The 24,680-nt window shown below is 36.9% G+C and overlaps 1 protein-coding gene across 1 annotated transcript in view; it reads left to right on the forward strand.

The window, feature by feature from the left end:
- PTPRM (protein tyrosine phosphatase receptor type M) overlaps positions 1-24,206 on the forward strand; it is a 544,777-nt gene extending 520,571 nt beyond the window's left edge. The window contains exons 24-33 of the mRNA XM_058178627.1: positions 3,700-3,816; positions 5,661-5,815; positions 6,793-6,928; positions 7,319-7,468; positions 7,675-7,848; positions 9,970-10,101; positions 15,717-15,842; positions 16,812-16,975; positions 22,237-22,372; positions 23,377-24,206. Of these exons, the coding sequence (XP_058034610.1) occupies positions 3,700-3,816; positions 5,661-5,815; positions 6,793-6,928; positions 7,319-7,468; positions 7,675-7,848; positions 9,970-10,101; positions 15,717-15,842; positions 16,812-16,975; positions 22,237-22,372; positions 23,377-23,430 (1,344 nt within the window). The 3' untranslated portion in view covers positions 23,431-24,206. The remainder of the gene's footprint in view (positions 1-3,699; positions 3,817-5,660; positions 5,816-6,792; positions 6,929-7,318; positions 7,469-7,674; positions 7,849-9,969; positions 10,102-15,716; positions 15,843-16,811; positions 16,976-22,236; positions 22,373-23,376) is intronic.
- Positions 24,207-24,680: the final 474 nt, after the last annotated feature.

The following is a 24,680-nucleotide window of genomic DNA, read 5'->3' on the forward strand; positions in this document are numbered from 1 at the left end:
TGTAAATTCTTTAGCATCCAGAGATAATAGCTTAAACCAGGGCAAAATATTAAAAAGGATTTTAATGAATAAATATTAAGAGAATCACAAAGAAATAAAAATATTCCAAATTGTATCTCTCACTGAGAACTCCCAGAATAACAGTGGCTCAGTGTTACAGCCAGCAGGTAATTGCAAAACCCCTTTTTTTTTCTGAGGACTTCAGATCTGCACCAAGATTCAAACTTTCAGCAGCTTCTTATACCCTTTTTTAAGAGACAGTAATATAAACAATAACATTTGGGGATGGCTTGACAGCAGATCTTATCATAGACTTGATCACATCTCAGACAGTGGACCAAGCCTCAGAAGGATGTTAAATAAGGCATCATCTCTAGCAGAACAACACCTGAGGATGGACTGATGACATTTTGTCAGTAACTTGGGAATCATTTGATCCTTTGCTAAGAATATTTTTATGGGAAACACCATTTCTATTGTGCAGCTGCTGCTGCTGCTCCTTCTCGCCTCAGGAGGTGTCAGATCACAGAACTCCTGCTGTATTTTTTCTCTTAATTGTTACAAGTAGGAATACAGATAAAAAGCTCAAAGGTGAGAGTGATTTACAGTACAATGGTGCAATTTACAAAGCTTGCTAAGTAACTTCTAAGCATGCATGTCGAGGAATTCATCAATACAAATTTTGTTAAATTACGCATACTGTCTCTGCTGGCTAAGTAGCCCTTCCTGCCCTTATATGTGCAGAGAGGAAAAAGGGTCCACACTATTTCCTGCTCACCAATCTTGTATGACGCCACGACAAGTACTTAATGTTGTTTGCAATTAAAATGGCCTGTAAGCCTGAGTAAGTAACTAAATCCTTTTTCTCCCAAGCCTTACTCCCATCAGACATGTTTTAGGGACCCTTTTACAAGTCTCTCTACGTTCTACCACTGAGCGATAGCTCTTCCTATAGCTTAATGACAAGAGGGAGAAACAACTAAATCAGTGACGGAGCATCTGCTTTGCATGTAGATGACCCCGTTATTAATCCCTAGAAGAGCACAGGAGAGACTTTCATCTAAAAGTCTGGAAAGACACTGCGGATCACTGTAAATAAGAAGTAAATTAGAAGGCATACCAAAGGCAGCTGTCTTCCTATGCCCAATCTGATCCACAACTATTGTGGCTATCCAAATAAATCCGTATATCAACAGGATTTGTTGGAAAGCAGATGTAGCACCAACCTTAGAGATAACCCTCTAACTGCAATCTTTTTCTTCTGATATATAAGGAGGAAGTGTCATTCTGTGGGGAAAATTAAATTACAGGGCCTATTGCTATGAGGATAATATCTCTTAATTCTTGACAATAGGTGGTCTAGCCTTACCGGCACAGATCCTACAGTGAGCTAGGAGTCCTGGGAGTTATGATCATAGATACACAGGATTGGAAAAGGTCATTTAAATGATCTAATTCAGTGTAGGAATCCAAATTAAACTGCAGGGGGAAATTGCTCAGCTTGTAACAAACAGGAACCCACATCCTTTTTGGATAATGGTTTCTACTGTTGAACTGCTCTACTAGAAATTTAGGGAGTTTTTAACCGTCAATTAGACAATAACTTTGGGAGCAGGATTGAACCTGTTGAGCACTGTGATGGCTGATGTGAACTACAAGACCATGGAAAGTTGAAAGACATTCTGGGAAATAGAGTATCTCTTCCATGTTGCTGCCAAAAAGTATGTGGTCACCAAGAGTTAAGCCTGATTTGGAGTTTTTATCTTTAGATCTTTTTTAATAAATACTCTTACCAAACCACATATATACCATTCTGTGTCTGTGCATTTTCATTTCTTTTTCAGTAAAAAAAAAAACCTGTTGTGTTTGTCTACAATTAAATTTTTGTTGTGTTATTTTTAGCCCATTTCTTTAACCTGTTAAGACCTTTTTGAATTTCTTCTAAGGTTTACTTGTTAACTGTTCCATTCAATTTTGTGACCTCCGCAAACCTGATAAGCATTCATATCTCTTCCACTAATTTATCACAATAAACCTCCAATTTAACAGATCTTGATTTTACAGACTTCAGATGCAGTGGACTGTATCTGTCTGTACTGTATGCTGTATGCTTCTGTGCATACATAATATCTCATCTGCCATTTTCTTACTTGTAAAATATGCAAAGACAGCAATACATATACCTATGTAAAAGCTGCTACATCATTTTGCACGTATACACAATGTGCAGAAAATTTGAATGAAGTCCCTAATACAGTATGATTTTTCACATAGACCACATAAAGATGTTCCATGCTCCTTGAAATATGAACATTTGCATTAATAATTTATTTACATTGTAGTACCGGACTTCTTATATTCACTTTCATAATTACCACCCCTACAAAAGTAAAGACATTGTAAAGGTAACAAGTGCTTTGAAAATCATTTTTCTTAAAACGATCTATCACTTTTTTTTATAAGGAAGAAATAATTACCTCCCGTCTTTCTTCTGTTTATCTGCCAATGGCAGACACTGGCTAACCTGGCCATTAGATCATGGGGAGGGGGGAGTTCCACAGTGCAATACAGTATGTATGTGTACACACACACACACACACACACACACACACACACACACACACATACACACATTGGGAAGTCACAGTTCTGCGAGGAATTTAGCCATTTTTAACATTGTTTAGCCCGCACAATGGAAATTAACAAGCACTCATCTCAAAGCAATTATGCTAAAGTTAGACTGAAGCCCTATGTTGCAGCTGTTTCCTTTTTATATGGGTCTTGAATAAACCATATTAATCAGACTTTACCTATGAAAGAGCTAGGCCATAATAAATTGGGTCACCAATAGGTTTTGCACCAATCTGATGGTAATGGGAATTATAACTTCTTCTGAGCAAAGCAGGGGAAAACATATTGTCAATGACAGGTAAACCACTGTGAAACCTTAAATCAGGAATGTGATTTAAGGTCTTGATTTTCAAGCAGACACATAGCAGAGAAAGTTAACCTCCATATGTGTTCCTTGTCATTTTGGTTTCCTGACAGCAGAGTTATGTGAAATTCTTTCAAAGGGAGTTTTAGGAAATGTTTCAGAATTCACAATAAAATGCCCAAAGTAGACAAATATGATCAGCAGTAATGATTTCAGAACTTTCCATCCGACATTCACATGACTCCTCAGGTGCATTTGAGAAGAGAAATGATCAAAGACAAAAGTGCACACCAGCAAAATTCAATACAGTACAGCAGTGTTTTTCAACCTTGGCAACTTTAAGATGCGTGGACTTCAACTCCCTGGCTGGGGAATTCTTAAAGCTGCCAAGGTTGAGAAACACTGCACTATAGGTTCAACTTTCTCACCTGCTAATCCAATTGGGACCAATACTGCCATATTTTTTTTCAGTAGCGATAGTGTTGAAAGAGACAGACTGCACGAACAGAAAGCTCTTTGTGTGTGCGCGCACATGTACACATTTTTCCCCATTTTGAAATAAAGCGTACTCCTGTCTTTAAGTCCCAGAACTTTTGTTGGAAGAAGATGCATTTTTTTTCAATATGATGGTCGATTCCTTATGTAGACAGTATGATTGTTTTATGTCTCATTAGCCTGTATAGCGTCGATCAATACAAAAAGCTTAAAGGAATGCTTCAAACTGAAAGATAACAAGCCTTAATTTTCTTTTGTATTTTTGAAAGGTCAAGTGCTGTAAATACTGGCCAGATGACACTGAGATATATAAAGACATTAAAGTTACCTTAATAGAGACAGAGCTTCTTGCTGAATATGTGATTCGAACATTTGCAGTAGAAAAGGTGAGCAAAGATATAGTTTTTCAATGTTTCTAGCCATGGTCTTATTAAAATTAAGACACTTTTAAGTTAAATTCTTGTTCCAAAATTGTTTCTGGCTAAAGGCTGACTGTCTTTAACTCATTATCCTATTTATTTGTTGCATTGATTTAAAGAATGTCCAGCTCCAGATTCTGGTGCTTTACATACCAGTAATCAAAAAGAGAAAACAATGGCAGAGAAAGCAATGCATATTTTATCTTGGGCCCAGTGTTCTTCAACATCTTCATAAATGACCTATATGAGGGATAGAAGGGTAATTCATCAAATTTGCAGACAATAGCAAACTGAGGGGCGGGGGGAATAGCTAACATTTTAGAAGATAGACTCAAGATTCAGAAGGATTTTGACATATTTGAAAGCTGGGGCCAATCCAACAAAATGCAATTCAATGGTAAGAAAAGTAAGGTCCTACACATAAACAATAAAAATTAAATGCAAGGTACAGAATAGGTACAGTACCTGGTTCAAAGTAACAGTAACTCTGAGAGGGATTTAGGTGTCCTAGTAGATCACTACTTAAGTATAAGCCAGCAGTGTGCTGCAGCTGCCAAAAAAGCTAATGTAGTCGTAGGCTGCAACAACAGATGTTTCAAGATTACATGAAGTGATATTACCACTTTATACTGCACTAGAGAGACCCCACTTTGAATATTGCATCCAGTTCTGATCACCATGATACAAAAATGATGTTGAGATCCCAGAAACTGGGTTGTCAAACTCAAGGCCCATGGGCCAAATCCAGCCCACAGGGTGCTTAGATCTGGCCCATGGAGCTGCCCTGGAAACAGTGAAAGACCGGCCTACAGTGCCTCTGCCAGTGAAAACTTGGGACAGCCATGTACAGCCTTCCCAAGCTCTGTTTTTGCTGGAAGAAGGTTTTAGAAGGCCATCGCAGCCAGAAACGAAGCTCAGGAGCCCATTTTCACTGGCAGAACACTCGGGCCACCACAGGCACCCCCAACACTAGTGACCATGCCTACTCCAGCCCCCAAAGTCAAACACAACCCTGATACGGCCCTCAATGAAATTGAGTTTCACACCCCTGCCCTAGAAGGAGTGCAGAGAAGAGCAACAAAGATGTTAAGATGTCTGGATGCTAAATCATACAATGAATGATTGAGGGAGCTATGTATGTCAAGTCTAACAAAGAGGAGGGTTAGTGGGGGATATGATAGTCTTCCAGTACTTGAGGGGCTGTCACAGAGTAGAGTGGGACAGCCTATTCAAAGCACCTGAGGATAGGACAAAAACAAGTGGAAGATCATTAAAAAGAGATCCAACCTAGAACTAAGGAAACATTTCCTGACAGTGGGAACAATTAATCAGAGGAATGGCTTACCTCCAGATGTTGTGGGTTCTACATCACTGGACGTGTTCCAAGTGACTGGACAGCCATTTGTCTGGAATGGTATAAGTTCTCCTACCCAAACAGTGGTTAGACTAGAAGATCTACAAGGTATTTCTCCATGTGCTAAGTCCTATAACTAGAAATACCAAATACAACAGAAGAAAAACATACCAAACAAAAAAAGTAGAGGTTCACTCACCACCCTATCAATAGTCTCGTAAAGTAGCCAGTTTTTCAATATCTTTTGTAATATCATGGAGGGGCGACCCATGGGGGAATGTTATTCCACATCATGCCAATCTCTTTTCTAGTAGAAAATAAGGTAGAAGATGGAAGTAAACGCCAAAAGTCCTCAAATTTTAAAAGAAGGCTAAATGGAGTTATGTTCTTTCTATGTCATTTGAAAATGCTCACTTCTGCTGCTTTTCGTTTTTTTTCTCTTGCAACCAATTAACAGAGAGGCGCCCATGAGATCAGAGAAATCAGACAGTTCCACTTCACTGGCTGGCCAGATCATGGTGTACCATACCATGCTACGGGTCTTCTCGGATTCGTCCGGCAGGTCAAATCGAAAAGCCCACCTAATGCCGGTCCACTAGTTGTACACTGCAGGTTAGTAGAATCTGTTTTGGCTTCTTTAGTTGAGAAAGATGTTTTATCCTTTTTAAAGTTAGCACAGCTAGAACTATCTGGGTGCAATTAATTTGTATGTCCTATTTTTAATTGCAACAGTTTATGAAATACCATTCATGAACAGGAAATAATGATATATAATATTCATTCCATGAATGTATCTTCCTCAACTGCAACAGATTGAAAACTCTGATTAGATTTAGACCCAATTTAAATGTTACAGAGTCCTTCCAAAAGCTTCTGGAATATATTTCTCCATGATGGGCATTTCACAGTCATTGGCACACCAGCTACTTATTTGAGCCACCATTCATAAAAGGTGCATGCCCAATATAACAATACAACACTGTTAACCAAACAAATGTGTTTTTAAATACATTTTAGGATTAGACAAATGGATTTTTAAAAGCAAGCAGCATTGATAATTAACAGGATCATTCCAGGCCTGGAGAAGAGCTATAATATTGCTACAATCCTGAAAGATACTTTATTGTTCTTATTTCAATTGGAAAGGAATTTCATCATTAATTCCAACTGGGATTTTCCAGAAGGCAGATAGAAGCTTCAGAAGATAATAATTTGGATATTTAAATGTTTTGCAACATAAAGTTGTTTTTTTCCAAGAAAAGAGTGTCTTCTCTTAAACTTTGGTGATTAAAACCTTTTTTAAAAACTGACATTTTGAGAAGATTTTATTCATTCTCAGTGAATTTCTCTTCCTAGATTTGCTGACCCAAGGTCATCAAACTAGCTTTGTGTCTAAGGCAGGACTAGAATTTACAGTCTCCTGGTTTCTAGCTTGGTGCCTTCACCAGGACCCCAAAGTGTGTGGCTGGCACTCTCGTGATCTTTTTTTTTTTTTTTGGCATGTCACACAAGAAAGACATAATCTTTCCAGTTTGGTGAAAGGAATTGCTATTGTTAAAATAATAATAATTGTGCTTTTGTGTTTATAGTGCAGGTGCTGGGAGAACTGGATGTTTTATTGTCATTGACATTATGTTAGACATGGCAGAAAGAGAAGGAGTTGTAGATATTTTCAACTGTGTCAGAGAACTTCGATCTCGAAGAGTTAACATGGTGCAAACAGAGGTATTCTAAGCATTCTCTCATTTTCAATTGTTGTATTGGATAGAATGAAATTGACTCTTGTTTTGTCACATGTTGAAATTTAAATGTCAGGTTCCCTGCAACTCTTTGTTAAGTTTCTTACCCTGATTGTCTGGATATTATGCTCAACAAAGTAGCAGCATATAGCCAACCTCAAAAAGCTAGACCCGATTGGACCCAATATTTTGGGTTATATCAGTTTTTGCCTCTTGGTGGAGGCATTTTAAATTCTTATTTTCTTAGACTTGTAATAAGAAAATCAACTGCACAGTTTTAAAAAGTTGATTGGAATTATGACAGATAGAATGAGTATGTGTTAGATTTGGCTATGGAACATTGTTCCAAATGTCTGATATTTTTTTATTTCTCTAGGAGCAGTATGTATTCATACATGATGCAATACTGGAAGCCTGTCTATGTGGAGATACCTCGGTTCTAGCTTCACAAGTTAGATCAGTCTATTATGAAATGAATAAACTTGATCCTCAAACCAATTCGAGTCAGATCAAAGAAGAATTTCGGGTAAGTCAATGATTGAAGCACATTTCAAAAGCCAAATATTGCAAAGTGATCTTGTATCGTAGGGCTAAAAAGCTTAATTTTTTTTATATTACTCTATGAAGCATAAATTCTCTTCAAATTTAATTCCCTGGAAATCAATGTAACCCTGAAGACATATTCATTCTTGAGTAACTTTCTGTCAAATTCATTTTATCTTATTTTGGTAGACTCTAAACATGGTGACCCCAACCCTTCGGGTAGAAGATTGCAGCATAGCACTTTTACCCCGGAATCATGAGAAGAATCGGTGTATGGATGTTCTTCCTCCAGACAGATGTTTGCCTTTCCTTATCACAATAGATGGAGAAAGCAGTAATTACATTAATGCTGCACTGATGGATGTAAGCTCTTGTCTTGGTTTTCTTAGCTAAAAAGGTATCTGCCTGATATTAAAGAACCTGGAAAATTGCAAGGAGCTTGGCCCCAGAAGGGGCTTAAATCTTTCAGATATGCTTTCCTGACTTTACTTTAAAAATCTTAAATATTCCTATACGTTCAGTATAAGTTATATAACTGCTAAAGTATAAAGTAAACAGGAAAATACCAAAAGATGATGAAGAAGAAGAAGACTAAACTGGGAAGCCAGGAAAAAAATCTAAAGAGAGGCAACGACAACCACATTTATATTGTTGCCAAGAACCATGCAGATGTGTCCTTAAAACCTCTTGGAATTAAAATTGGTTTTAAGGATAACCTTTGTTGTGATAATCCTGGACAGTTTACATATTACCAGTGGTTCAGTTCATACAACAAACCAAACCAAAACTGAATAAATAAGAAACAGATTCATGCAATATATGAATTTAATCAGTGTGCCTCATATGCATATTAACTGTGAAGAGTAACTCATTATGCAACTAAGGCTACAAATATATACATTCTTATTGGGGCTTATTTCAGAGTTTGTGTGTGTGTTTCTGTGTGCGTCTTTGTATGCATACAGTATCATGCACACATATACTGATTTTAAGGTAGCTAGTCAGCATAATAATATAGGGAGAAAATTTTAGTTTTCTTTTTCATTTTCATAGTAATGAATAGAGGAGGAAAAAAGCCTGCTGGCATAGATAATACACAGGCCATTACTTCAGTCAATTGATTCTTTTCTAACTGAATGAACATTTGCTAAGGATACTTTTACCGCTATCCATATTAAATGCAGATATGGAAGTTTTAATACACTTACATTGCTTAAGTAAAAGGACACTTAAATATGTTTTACACTCTTTAGAGATTTGTGGAGTATCTCTGACATTTTAGAACAGCAGTAATTAAGGCTGTCACACATGTATACACACATGTCAAATGTAGACTTCAGAAAAGAACAAAGACATTCTCAAGAATCTTCCATGAAAGCAATATTTTCCGATACAACTACTTGTTTCACAGTTGGCACTTATATCATTTATAATAAAGATACGTGGAAAGGTGGTATGCACAAAAGGTGAGAGTATCATATTAGTGATTATGCTAGTGATTGACATTGCTTACAGCACCCAACAAATATTGTACATTATATATATTACAGTCAGCAAAGCCCTTGCCTGTAGTAGCCACTTTTACTGAATCCTTCAACCTGCTGCTCTACAGTCATAGACTTTAAGACACACAACTGTTGGATACATCTGGAGGGAACCAGGCTAGAGATATCAGCCTTATTTTGTGGCTGTTTCTTCTTCACCCAGGAGTTGTCAAATAGTACACCTTAGGCCATACAAAGTAACATTTATTTTATTTTTTATTTTATTTTATTTGAATTTATATCCCGCCCTTCTCCGAAGACTCAGGGCGGCTTACAATGTGTTAAGCAATAGTCTTCATCCATTTGTATATTATATACAAAGTCAACTTAATTGCCCCCAACAATCTGGGTCCTCATTTTACCTACCTTATAAAGGATGGAAGGCTGAGTCAACCTTGGGCCTGGTGGGACTTGAACCTGCAGTAATTGCAAGCAGCTGTGTTAATAACAGACAGACTTAGTCCGTTGAGCCACCAGAGGCCCCTGGCAGACACAACAGCGTAATTAAAACACTACCACTTTTTTATATGAGTTGACATATTAAAAAGGAGCAAGTGTGATCACAGCTGCATCTTGGTGGTTGTTTTAACCCATAGCCCTAGTACCTACCCTTTATCTATGATGGCATTCTGTTAATGTACATATATCACCAGGGACAGAAACCTCTGGTGCAGCTTTAAGGGTATATCTGTATAATTTCACTATCTCCAAGTTCTGTTGGAAGACTGGTATTTAAAAGCAATTCTATTCCGAGGCTGAACAGCTGTAAATGCTTCCATGCCAGTTCAGCAGAAGTTTTTTCTTCTGTTTCCATAACATATAGAATATCATTTTTTGAAGAAAATATTATTCGTATTCATTTTTTTCTTATATTTATTTTCTTACTGTAGCTTTAGTCCTGACTTTAATCCTCCATTAAAATATCCTTCTTATTTTTCAGAGTTATAAACAGCCTTCAGCTTTTATAGTCACTCAGCATCCTTTACCAAATACTGTCAAGGATTTCTGGAGACTGGTTCTTGACTACCATTGCACATCAATAGTGATGCTGAACGATGTGGATCCAGCACAAGTAAGTCAAATACATAAATTTAGTGAAATTACTTGCTTCGTACGTAATGTCTCCTTTAAGTTGAGTTTGACTTTAAAGGTCTTTTCTTGATAAAACAAGATAGAAGTGGCTTTCCATTAACTGCTTTCAAGGTGTTCTTTTCCAGCTTCCCAGTGCAGTTTACAGTCCTGGAAATCTCCAAAAAGTCATCAATATGTTCTTCACTGATTACAGAAAGGCCTTTGGCTATGCAGACCAGGGGTGTCAAACTCTATTTCATTGAGGGCTGCATCTGGGTTGTGTTTGACCTCAGGGGCCCTGGGTGGGCATGGCCAGCTTGACATCATCCATGTCAGGGGCGGCTGTGGTGGGCAAAAACCAGCTCCCAAGCTCCATTTTCACTGGCAGAGGCACCATGGGCTAGTGTTTCCCTGTTTCCAGGGCAGCCCCATGGGCCAGATCTAAGCATCCCATGGGCCGGATCTGATCCACAGGCCTTGAGTTTGACAACCCTGATGTAGACCATATCAAGCTGAGGGAAGTCTTTGGGAAAATGGGAATCCCAGAACATACTATTTTTAATATCTGAAAGTGTAAATATTTGCAAGTTCTAACAATATAAGTCAAGGAGTACATGAGAGCTTTGCACTGAGATTAAATATAAAAAAGGTTCAACTAATCACAACAGTTACAGCAGTCAAACTTAGAACTGACAATGAAGTGATATATGGCTTTTGCCTTTTAGGTTCGATTATCAACAATAAAGGAACTGGAAGTCATGAAATATTTTGTAGACTAGCACTTAGTAGAGTAGCTATAAAATTTTATTCTCAAGTGGGAATATGAATCCTTGGTTTACTAGTCCAAAGCAACCATTATTTACTGTGCCACATAGATGCAAGATCTATTTTTGTGATGCTGAAATCGTGTGCTTTATAATTGCTTCTTTCTTTCAGGAAAAGAAATGAGAATCTCTGACTGTCAGCCCCTTTCTTTAATAGGAACAGTGCTATTAATTGCATATCCTCATGGGGACTTTTTCCTGGGGATGCTGGATGTCAGTTTAAGAAAATGCACTAGTTTATGCTACTGGGAAAGAGACAATTATGTCTCCAGACAAAGTGTTACATAGATGGTGACTTGTCATCAGTGTTGCTCAATAGTCATCTGCACTTAGAACTAAAATGGCGCTGGCATGACTTCCTGAAATGCCACACTTCCTTTGAGCCTTATATTTGTTACTTTGCTGTGTTCTTCCTGTCTCTTTCCAGCTGAAGTGGCAGCAAACTCTATATCAAAAGTAGTCAGTCAGTTCCTGGAAACTGAAAGATGAAACTCTTTTACAAAGAGTTGAAAAATGGGTGCCCATACTAAAGTAAAACTGCCCCGTTTTTCTAAAATTTCTGACTTAAAGTATTTATTGTACTGCTTAATGAAATGCTTTTGCTAAAGAAAAGAACATTAACAGCCTGAATCTGCTCTACTGTATGCTATATTTATCATAAATAAGGGGAAATAGTTTTCTTAACATTTGAAATATTTTTGTCATTATTGTTTTAAAGTTCACAAGTAACACCCCTTCTGCAAGTAATTATAAATTTCAGGCATTCACTTTCATATTTTTGTATCCCAACCACACTCACTGGTCTCCAGGGAAATGCATGAAAGGCAAAAGATCTTGTGTGCTGTTATTTTCAGAGTGAACAAGGAAAGGCTTGTACGATCAAGCTGTTTAGTTGCTACTAAAAAGTGCATTTGACTTCTCAACCATGTTTTGAATATTCAAAAGCAGGAAAAACTTTTAAACTTTCCATTGGTCTTCCTTCGTTATCTTTTAAAACTTTGGAGGCCTGCTGTCTGTTGGCAACTAAACCTGGTTTCCTACACTAATGTCTGTTCCAAAATTTTAATTAGGGTACATAGGGTGAACTGAGAAAAGAAAACACACACTTTGTTGAAATAATTTTTTTACACAACTGATATTACCTTGTTGTTGTTTGAGTATACTTCTGAAGAAATGATGGTCCTTTATCCTTCCATGAAACGTCCATAAAGTAACACACAATTATTTGTGTGATTGGTTACTTCAAACCCTCCTTGCTCATAATTGTTTACAGCCTTTGGCAGGGAAAAGTAGTTCTGGTGTACAAATTGAAGGAAGGTATCCCATGTGGGCCACAACCTTTTTTGGGTTGGCCAGATAGATTCCTAGAATGTGGGGTTCGTTTGAAAGATCACTTTGTCTAGCAGTTCTGCTACTGCTTTCCCAACAGATGGCCATGAAGCCTCTGTTTAAAAGCCTTCCATTTAAAACAGCTGACCCCCCCAAGGTAGTCTGTACCATTGTTGAACAATTCTTACCATTAGAAAAAGAGAGAGAAATCCATAGAAAACCTACTTCTTTGTATTTAAACTTGTTATGTCTTATCTTGTCTTGTGAAATAACTCTGAACTATTCCTTCCTGTCTTCTCCATGACAGCCCTTTTAAAACAGCTGTCAGGTCTCCATGTAGTCTTCCTTAAACATACCCAGTGCTTCCAACCTTTCCTCGTAATTTTTCCATCCAGGCCACTTATCATTTTGATTACTCTCTTCTGGACATGCTCCAGTTTATCAACATCCTTTCAAAAACATGAAGCTTAAAAAATGGACACAATATTTAAGGTGTGATTCCAATGCAGCATTAGAGAAGAACAGTGACTTCTTCTTGACACTCTACCTATGTTGCTACAGCAAAGGATAACTTTTTTTTTTTTTGGCCAATGCATAATGCTATTGGTGCTTATGTAGCTTATGAACAACTATGAGACTGGATTCTTTTCATCTGTAGTTTTGTTCAGTATATCCTCTTCCTGTTCTATTCTCATAGTTTTGGTTTTTCCTACTCAAATGTAAGACTTTACATTTGTTGTATCATCTTGCTGATTTCTGCCTATTGTTTAAATTTGTCAAGGTCCTCTTAAATTTTGATAATCCTACAAAATGTTTGCTAACCTCCTAGCCTTGTGTCATCCAAAAATGTTAAAAATCCCATTTTCTAATCCATCAGCCAAATCATTTCTGAATTAAGTGAAACAGCACGGCTAGAACAACACCTTGTACACTATGTGACATTCCTTTCTAGTATTTTTAACATATTTATAATTGACATGGAATCAGATGTAACTAGTGGAATAGCTATGTTGCCAATGACAGTAAATTGCTCAAACTGGTAAAAACAATAAGAGTCTGTCAAGAATTCCAAAGGATTCTTTTAGGGGAGTAGATGTCAAAATGGCAGATCAAATATAAGCAAATATATAGTGATGCACATTGGAGCCAAAAATTTTGACTACTGACACAAACTAATGGAATTAGAGCTAAATAAAGAACGAGAGCTTGGAGTAAGGGTAATTCAATGAACTGCTCAACATAGCTTGTATCCACTATAAAAAAAGGATTAATTGCATGTAGGGATAATAAAAAATGGACTTGAAACTAGAGATGGTAATATCATAAGATATTGTGTGTAGTTATGACCACTCTACCTCAAAAGGGATACAGTAGACCTGGAGAAGGTTCAGAGGAGGGCAGCTAAGATGATGAAGTGGCTAGAACAGTTTCCATATGAGGAAAGATTGTGATATTTGGGACTTTTTAATCTAGAAAGGAGGCAAACAAGTAGAGACATCATTGAGGTATATAAAATTATGCAAGCAATTCTTTTCAGAAAGTTTGCATAGTATTAAAATATTTAAAACCCAAATAGTTTAATTTTCAAGTATCATTTTTACAAATGTTCTCCATGCAGCTGAAAGCTACTTTTCCCACATTTGATGGCTTTTCAATTTTTTTCCTATTACTAGCCTGAAAATAGAAGAGCGTAGTTTGCATTATGTTTTAAAATACCGATATGACTTCTGTATTGTGATACTAGCAGACCACGCACATGAAAGAAACTACAAGGTTTCTTTCATGTGCATGGTTTCTAAATTTTGCCAAGAAATATTCCGTATTAAGAAAAGAGTTGTTCCTACCTGGAGCAAGTCAATTTTGATTATTCCAATACGTTTCATATGGCAATACCTTTGAAGAATATCAGAAATTGTAGTGGGTGAGAAATTCATCAGTTACATTTCTCTTCAATGTAAAATACTGGAATTATGTTATGCTGATATCACAAGACGTGTGCTGCTTGTTAATTGCTGCTTCGGTAGTATTTAAGATGTTGTTACTGACATTTAAAGGCCAAAATGGCTAAGGTCTACATCTTCTGATGCAAACTTCCTCAAGCATTACAGTCTGAAAATGTCCCCAGTCTGTCCAGCATGAAATAGAGGGCATTTTCCTGTTAGTCCCAGGGTGGGGAGTGCCTTCTCTCAGGAAATGCAGTTAACACACCTTCTTTTACTCCAGGGCATCAGCCACAATATGCATTTTTCACCAGGTTTTTAATTGTTACTTGTTTGCAAGATTTTAAAGTAACTTCTTTCCATTTTTATTTTTGTAGCATTCATTATATTGATTGCTAGCCTTGCATGTCCAAATGAATAGAGGGGCAGGATATAAATTAAATCCCAAATACAATCCTTCAGTGATTCTCTGGGTTTGTTTTGTTTTGTTTTGCTTGGCCTTAACTGTCTGACTGAACCCATTTGTAAATTGATGTTTGGAATATTGGAGAGTGAAGATTCAGGATGGATTAAGAAGGACTCAGCCTACATAATATTATCTGCTATTTAAATGGTCCAGAGTATCTCTTTGATTCCCTGTGATTACTACACTACGCAGTATACTGTTGGAACAAATTGTCGAAGTGGAAAAGGAGATATTTATATATATGGAAGGCAACTAAGGTTATGGTGATATCCAGTAGTATTGAGATTAAAGAAAAATGTTACCTTGAGAAATGAAAAACAGATGTATTTCACACCCATGATAACCAGCAAAGGAAGGATTTTTTTTGTGATATCCCCAGAGAAACTGAATATTTTCCACAGAGAATTCCTTGCATGTGTTTCCCAGTTCTTTTTTTGAAAGAAGTTGAAAGTTCTGTTCCATCAAACATTTGGAAAAAGTTTGAAAATAATTGTTCTTTCCATTTAGTCTTGAATTCTAATTATTAATAGTTAAATTCAATTTATTTATATGTTTGTTTTCTGAATAACCTTCTAACCATTTTATTAAAACAAGCCTGTTAATAAGTAAATAAAAGTAAAATTATAAACACTGTGCTCTCTATAAAAGTTTTCTCCTGCAATGTATGTATTTGTATTTGTATATACAAGAAGTGTACTATAAACTTCACTGGAGTCTATGTATATTCTTAGAGGTTGAAAATTGTTTCTGCATTTTTCTTTCTAAAAAGATATAATTTCAAAATATATTAAACAGCATAAGCATTTAAAATGTTGGTCTTTTCTTGAAGGATTGCAAGATTTCATTGATATATAAACTTATATACAAGCATTATGCCCGTTTATCTTTGGAAATGATCTTATTTTTCAGAGATTTAAAAGGAAGTGACATCCTTTTGTGTAGATACAGCTTTCTGTGAACTTTGGAGATCAAATGGGCACATGAAAAAAATCACAGGAGTATATGGAGTCATCCTAAATAATACAATTACACATGAATTAATCTCTTTCTTCTACAGTTATGTCCACAATATTGGCCTGAAAATGGTGTTCATCGACATGGTCCTATTCAAGTAGAGTTTGTTTCTGCTGATTTAGAAGAAGATATAATCAGTCGAATATTCCGAATTTATAATGCATCAAGAGTAAGGATCTTATTTACTTATTTGCTTATTTTTCTTATGAGGGATAGAAATATAGTTTGGGTTCATATTTTAGGGAATCCAAATGTAATTGATGATTTATTTTAATGTTTATGGAAGCATGTTCATAAAATATTCCATCTGTAATGTAGACTATGTAATATTCTATAATTAGAACCATCCTAGAAGCTTCAGGTGGAACAAAAGTGTTGCCAGGATTTGGATGAATTTAGAAAATCTAGACCATATCTGATCAATCTTAAACTGCCTAATAAAAACATACAAGAATGAAGAACAGTGAGCAACTTTGCCAGGTCTTTTACTTGGTTATTTATTTATTTTCCAAAATGAAGGATACATATATTTATATTTTGAACATTTTCAAACATTAATTACAAACTAAACAAATCAATAACCCTGAAGACTTTTTTTTTTCAAATCACAAGTATCTGTCAATAGAATTGAGAAAATGGAAAACATATTTTTCTCTTTCCTTCTCTTTGTTATAAATTAGTAGAAATTTTCAACATATAAGTACATCTTTTCCAAAGATGCCAAGGAAGGGAGAGTTATTCTGAATAAATTGGTCTGTATTTAGCATGTTAACAATCAGTCATCAGAATGAAAGTTCATTTCAGAAATTTGACAATGACAAGCATATTAAAAGAGCAACACTGTTGGAATTATATTGCAAATTTCAGCTTGGTGGTCTGTGATTGCTATAATATTAATCATATATTTGGCTCTTGCAGCTGGTACCATTGTTTCCCTTCAGCATATCTGTATTTTCAGCTATTCAAAATATAATCTTAAATCTGAGCTTGAAAGTCATAACTTTGAAATGTAAATTTCTTTAGAATCTTGTAAGGAGCAATCTTCTATAATAATGTAAGGTTGTAAGGTGTATATTATTTGAACTCAGAATAAATAATGCTGTCTTTTTTTCTTCACCTGTTGGTTGGGTCCCCACAGCCCCAGGATGGCTACCGAATGGTACAGCAATTTCAGTTCCTGGGCTGGCCTATGTACAGAGACACACCCGTATCTAAACGGTCTTTTTTGAAACTTATACGCCAAGTGGACAAGTGGCAGGAAGAATACAATGGAGGAGAAGGCCGTACAGTTGTCCATTGCTTGTAAGTGAATAAAACTCTTAAGGTGGTCAATAGCAGCGACTCTTATGAAGCTGTTGTTTAGAATTTGAATTAGATTTTAATCTAATTCAAATACTACAACTCTGTAAAGTCAGAGCTGTAATTGTCCATAGTACAGAAGGGCCTGCTGTTACCACATGCCTCCCACCGACCCGTACGCTCTCACAGAGAGGGACTTCTCAGAGTGCCGTCCGCCAAACAATGTCGGCTGGCGGCCCCCAGGGGAAGGGCCTTCTCTGTGGGGGCTCCCACACTCTGGAACGAGCTTCCCCCGGGTTTACGCCAAATACCTGACCTTCGGACATTCCGTCGCGAACTGAAGACACATCTTTTCATTCGCGCGGGGCTGGCTTGAATTGAATTTTATTAATTTTAAATTTTTATTAATTAATTTAAATGGGGTTTTTAGTTTATGTTATATTTTAACTTCTCAGGCTAATTTTAAAATAAGTTTTTTAATTTGCATTTTAAACTGTATATTGTATTATCTGTTTTATTTTTGCCTGTACACCGCCCTGAGTCCTTCGGGAGAAGGGCGGTATAAAAATCAAATAAATAAAATAAATAATAAATAAATATAGGATGGCGGGGGGCGGGGGGAGTTACAGAGCAGATAGCTTGCCCCAAACTCACCTAGTAAAAGTATTGCAAAAGCAATATTCAGACTGGAGAGGTCCTAATTTACAGCCCCAGAGCAATTTAACAAACTCATAGACAATCTGTTTATCAATAATTGTTCAATATAGGTAATAAATCTCTGAGTACTGCCACACACTGAGAACTAAATCAGAGAGGACTGTGGTCTTTCTGCTCTTTTTATGTTTCCCAGAGGTAACATTATTAACATTGCTTGATGCAAAATGGTGGATTTTCACCGTGCTCCTTTGTAAGGAAGAAGATACCATTTCTGCCACTGTTTTCATCCCATCTTCTTCCTGCTGCATCATTTTGTATACTGTTTGTACTGCATGGGAAGGGAGGCTCAGAAGGATTGGCTGGAAGGTAACTCATGATATCATGAAATTGGAAGGGACCACTAGAATCATATCATCAATTTTCTGCGAAGTACAGAAAAAGCAATTAAACTATCCCTGAGACGTAGATAAAGATAGAATTCCAGTATTAAATAATTGGAATTCAGGAAAATTTGGATTGCGATAGTGTAATCGCAAAGAAAATAATATAATCAACTTTTGCAAAGAGAATATTTATTGTCAAATCTGTTGCAAACAACATAAATACAGAATCTACATATGGACATTACTGGATGCATAACACTGCAATCAAATTGACAACGTAATAGGAAATGGAAGAATGAGAAGTGCAATCTATTGAGCCTGGTGGAAGAGACCATGATTTATTGATGTCAGATATATAGGCTAAACCTAAGAGAATGAAACTGACTGGGTTAACAAGATTTGATGTGGGCAGTATGCAGTAAGAATATAAGATCAATGTAAGGAACAGATTCAGACAATGAATCAATTATGCACTAGAGAGTCTAAGGAGCTGTACAAAGAAATGAGACTTTGTGAAACTGAAGTAAAAACAATCTAAAAATGTCAAAGATGAGAAGATCTGATGAGTTTTCAGAGCATTAATTGGGACTTCTAGATCTAGTAAAAAAGGACAAATACCTTATTTGAGAATGTCAACAAAAAGAGAAAAACAATAAAAAAATGAAATGTTTTCTGTTCAGAAAAATAATAGAAAAACCTACAGTGAAATTAGAAACGCTCAGAAGTAATCAGGGAAGAGATCTAATAGACACAAATGAGATTAAAGGAAGAAAGAAAGATTATGGTAGATGGCAGTCAAGATGAACCAAAAGCTCTAACTCTTTGCTACCAGCTAGTGGTCAGGCAAGCATTAGGTTGGTAACTCTTGGTGAAAAATAGGTGGGGAGAAATACTATACTGAATGGAGAACCTGAAGCATATAAGAATCACAGAATCAATATTCTATATGATGATAGAACATCACTTTTTCCATAGCTGGTAATGTTGGATTGGAATTTCAGGTGGAAAAAATATCAGTTTTTCTTCTTGCAGTGCCATTTGGTAACACTAAATGGACATCACTCAGTTAACAGTCAGATGCAAACAAGATTGCTTAGCTAACATCTGATTAATTGTAGATGAGTGAAGGTGATAGATAATTTGGTTTTTCTTCGGTTTAAGAATAAAGGAGGAAAGTATGTTAGAGTAATAAAAAAGGAGATCAGTCTTAAGGAGAAAGGCTGTGACAAACAAACAAGATCATGCAGGATAAGGACAGTTCTGTGACAACGAAGTTCAGAACTATTAAAGTGAAAACAATCTTTTGGGCAAGGAGAAATTCGTCTACTTTGAGGATGTGAAAGAAGTGGACAAAGGACTAGAAAAAATAACTACATTTGGCCAGCTGAGACATGAAGAAGAAAATAATAAATAGGAGGGATTGTTAGTCACAAAGTCGTGTCTGACCCATCGTGACCCCATGGACAACGTTCCTCCAGGCCTTCCTGTCCTTTACATTCCCCTGGAGTCCATTTAAGCTCACGCCGACTGCTTCAGTGACTCCAGCCAGCCAGATAGGCCAAGATTAAAAGAATTTCCTTGGAAGAATTATGATTGTTGCTAAGGGTAGGTCAAGATAGAGAATAGTTTTGTTTACCTGTGCAGTCATCAAAAATTGAACCTAACCCCCCCCCCCAAAAAAAATGCCTGGGTACAAAAAAAACAGACACAAAATGAGAAATTATGTAGTGATAGTTTGGACTACCACTTATAAAACCATTTTCCATGACAACCAGACTATGGCTAAACTGCAATATTTCAACAGCTCTTCTTTATAACCTTCCTCATTTCTTCCTAACCTTAGTGTAAGATAAAGCAGAATAAATGCTATTTGTTTTGTATATTTTGTTTGAATATGAATATTGAATATTTTAATTTGTATACCGCCCTTCTCCCGAAGGACTCAGGGCGGTGAACAGGCAGATAAAATACAGATACACACAATAGTTAAAAACATCCCTTAAAAAACTAATTTAAATTTGCCCAAATGTTAAAATAACACACTCCCCCATAAAATTACAAAACTTTAAAAACCCATCAAATCCAATTAAAATTCAAAGATAAAAATCAAGCTAGTCCAGCCATGCGAAATAAATAAGTTTTAAGTTTGCGGCGAAAGGTCCTAAGGTCAGGTAATTGTCGAAGTCCAAGGGGAAGTTCGTTCCACAGGGTCGGAGCCCCCACAGAGAAAGCCCTCCCCCTGGGGGCCGCCAGTCGACACTGTTTGGCTGACGGCACCCTGAGGAGTCCCTCTCTGTGGGAGCGCACCGGACGATGGGAGATAAAGGCCGGCAGTAGACGGTCCCGTAGATAGCCTGGTCCTAAGCCATGGAGCGCTTTAAAGGTGGTAACCAATACCTTGAAGCGCACCCGGAAAACAACAGGTAGCCAGTGCAGTCTGTGCAGGATAGGTGTTATGTGGGAGCTCCGAACCGCTCCCTCAATAACCCGCGCAGCCACGTTCTGAACTAGCTGAAGTCTCCGGGTGCTCTTCAAGGGGAGCCCCATGTAGAGAGCATTGCAGTAGTCCAGGCGAGAGGTAACGAGAGCATGAGTGACTGTGCATAAGGCATCCCGGTCCAGGAACTGGCGGATCAGGCGAACCTGATAAAAAGCTCTCCTGGAGACGGTCGCCAAATGATCTTCAAAGGACAACCGACCATCCAGGAGCACGCCCAAGTTGCGTACCTTCTCCATCGGGGCCAATGACTCACCCCCGACAGACAGCCGCATCTGCAGCTGACTGTACCGAGGTGCCGGCATCCACAGCCACTCCGTCTTGGAGGGATTAAGTTTGAGCCTGTTCCTCCCCATCCAGACCCGTACGGCTTCCAAACACCGGGACAGCACTTCAACAGCTTCACTGGGGTGGCCCGGGGTGGAAAAGTACAGCTGAGTATCATCAGCGTACAGTTGGTATCTCACCCCAAAGCCACTGATGATCTCACCCAGCGGCTTCATATAGATGTTGAACAGGAGGGGTGAGAGAATCGACCCCTGCGGCACCCCACACATGAGGCACCTTGGAGTCGATCTCTGCCCCCCTGTCAACACCGTCTGCGTCCGGTCAGAGAGGTAGGAGGAGAACCACCGATAAACGGTGCCTCCCACTCCCAACCCCTCCAACCGGCGCAGCAGTATACCATGGTCGATGGTATCAAAAGCCGCTGTTAACCCATCCATTTGATTTTTGAGGGTAATCATTGTGAGAACCTAACCAATTGTGAATTATTCAATAGATGATGATCAAACTGTGGCTTAGCATGAAATGTTAATTTACGTATTTCTTTGCTTTCTTTGTGTTTATCCCATCTTTCTTTCTGTCACATTCATATACATACAGTCAGACTATAGTCTTTCTGACTGAAATATAAGGTTCGTTTAAAAATTAAAAATTAGCTACTACCTAGATTTTGTGAAAGTTACCCCTCTTTTCAGCTGATCATGGTTCAGTAGTTTTATCACACTGTTTTCTAGTTTTCTCACCTGTTGAATAAAAATTATAATATTTTATTTTGGGAGGTTTAGCTCATTAATGCTTTGAGATGCACATCTGGGAGGTCTTTTTCAAATGCAAATTGATATTATCTCTCTTGATTACTCATGATATTAAATGGTTGTACTACCTCTCGTGTGTGTGCACACGTGCATGGCACTTTGAGGTAGCACAGGAAGGGGGGGAACCTCCAACATAATCCTTTTAAATGACTTTAGTTTAATTAGATGCTGAAAGAATGGCACAATATTATCCAGTATTTTGGCAGCAGGGAGCATTCTTTTCATGCTGTCTGGATGTGACAGATGTGCCATATTGTAGTTCCTTTGAAAATCAACCATTTGTGAATGTTGTCTTTAAAGAGTTGCAAGCGAACTAGTCTGCACTCTGGTAATTATTAAGGTTTATTATTTTCAATGAAATGCCGTCTAAAAGATGCTGATTAGAATAGCTGTCGAAATAACAGGGTTTCTAGAACGGGACAAATCTCCAGAAAACTAAAAATAACCAAAGATAAAGCATTATAAATGCTGAATTTAATCATGCATCTAAACTCATGCAACATATTTTTGCAATAAACTGCTTTGGGTTCTGATATTCTTGGGATAGATACAGTTTCTCCAATCGAACATATAGTATAATAACAAAATCTAAAAAATAATCAAGTCATTTTGCTGTTTTTCTTACAGAAATGGTGGTGGCCGCAGTGGGACATTTTGTGCAATCAGTATTGTTTGTGAAATGCTACAACACCAGAGGGCCGTTGATGTATTCCATGCTGTGAAGACTCTGAGGAATAATAAGCCGAATATGGTGGACCTTCTGGTAGGAGTTCTTTAAACTGTACCACTAAGTAGAAAATTATTCCTGTTCTCATAAGGCATAGTGACATTTTTATGATTTATGTGGAGTACTGTTCATAAAAGCAAGCCTGTTGTTTCCTAAAAGGGATAATGAAATCACTTCACTTATAAAAGTATTTTTATGCTACTTCTTGAGTCTTGTTCAAGGTGTATTAGACTTTTTGTGCAAATGTAACAACTTTAAACAGAACACCCTTATTAATTTTCTTTTCTGGCAGGGCAATCCAAAAGGAGAACAGACTTTGTATGGCAGAATTAATGGTCATGTAAAATGAAGTGTCAGATTTTCAAATTATATATTTTATAAATAGCTTAATCTCCTAATATTTATCAAGACTGTGAATTTCACTTTGACATTTAGTGTATTGCATTTAATTATGGTTCTTCTATCTTGCAAAAAGATTAAAAGAGTTCAAAAACAAAGGGCCAGGAGCAATTATTTCCTTGTGTTGTACTTTGTGAAACTACTTGAAATGTAGAAAGGCTGAAAGGCCATTGGTGTTTTATGTATGTGCAAGTATGCACAAGCTTATGTGACAATTCAGTATGTCAGGATATGGTCTATTTTGTTCATCATTGCTATAAGAAGAAGTTGTGTCTGTCCTTTAGTCATCATGAAATTCCACTACCATTATTTGACAGTTTACTAAAAAGTCTCTTTATATAATGAAATAAAGTATTTAGATTATGCTGTATTTGTTAGTTTCTTTCATTTCTTGCAAGGCACATCTTTTTAATCTTAAGTATTCCGCTTATGACAGACTACATTGTATAGCTCTATGATCTTATTACCAATGCACACGTCTTTTCCAGATTGGTCACAGTGGCCCTGTCTAACAGATTTGAAAAAAATCTACACAGAAAACTTTTTCATTAAATATTTGCAATTAATTCATTTTACAACTTGATTTTCCTTAACTCCTTCCTACAACTAACTTCCTCCCTTTTCTTATTTTGACTCTTCAGGATCAATATAAATTCTGCTATGAAGTGGCTTTGGAGTACTTGAATTCTGGCTGATACCGCAAGTAACGTTGGGGGAGGCAAAATGTTTCACTAGCACAGTCCAAGCGAGTTGCTTCATGATATCTGTGTGTATGAGATGAGAAATTCTCAGTGTTACACTTTAATTACTTTGTATTGGCTCTTTTTAAGAGCCCAAGAGAGTCTTTCCAAAAATGCTTGCACTGCCCATTTCCTATAGTATGGCTGTTGCTTGAGTCACAGTCCCACACCAACACACTCTGGGACTGGACACCACTATCGTGCAAACCCATCGAAGAGCCTACTATACCTGCCTAGTCATCTGATCAATCCAAGAGCACAATTCTATTCTTAATGACAATGTTTGTACCTTTCTGTTGTACTATTTTTTTTTTTTGTTGCCAGTGATCCTTGTTATTGTTAAAGACTAGTGTACATTTTTGTTCTGTGGAGAATGCTGCCTAGCATTTTGATACTGTATTTTAGTTATATTTGTATTGTATTTGCTCCTAATAAACAAAGCACCCGTAGCTTGAATTGAACTAAAAGCTACGCCCACAGACCACATTAATCTTGCTGACTTCAATTTTCTGTCCAACTTGTATTGTTTCAGAAGAAGTGATTTGATATACATCCATTAAGAAAATGGAAAAAATACAGGCGGATCAGATTACTATATATCCAAAGCTTTCCCGTTTGTTTATATTGTAAATATTTTTTATTTCATCAAATTATTTATTCATTAAAAAGAAATCTTTTGTGAAGCACAATGACTGACAATCATTTTTATTAAACCTTGGAAATGCTTATTGTATTATATTGTAAACATTTGTTTATCCTGTCTGGATTTTCAGCTTAATAAATAAGTGCATATTTTATAAAATCTGATTTAATATATAGCATCTTATGGCCTACATTTGCCTTCAGGGAAAGCTAAAGGTTTCCAAATTTTCTATTCAGTATAGCTTACAATAAATAGAACTTCTGATTCTTTATGTTTATAATTCAGCATTAGAGCAAATTCTTTGCATACACGAATCTCCCAAATCTATTCTGTGCTCTCCAATTACAGAACTTGATAGTGTTCGTTGGCTGGAAACTAAGAAAACTGGTTTAGAAAACAACTGATCATTCAGATTGACAGCAGTGGATAAAGCAAACCAACTTATTTTTTTCTTCCTAATGTTTTTCCACACGGATAGGGATCACTTCTCTTTCTCTTTCTCTCTCTCTCTCTCTCTCTCTCTCTCTCTCTCTTTAGATCAACCAAGTGTTGATTTGATGGT

Source organism: Ahaetulla prasina, chromosome 3 (assembly GCF_028640845.1).
Source record: "Ahaetulla prasina isolate Xishuangbanna chromosome 3, ASM2864084v1, whole genome shotgun sequence".
In the NCBI taxonomy this organism is placed as follows: domain Eukaryota; kingdom Metazoa; phylum Chordata; class Lepidosauria; order Squamata; family Colubridae; genus Ahaetulla; species Ahaetulla prasina.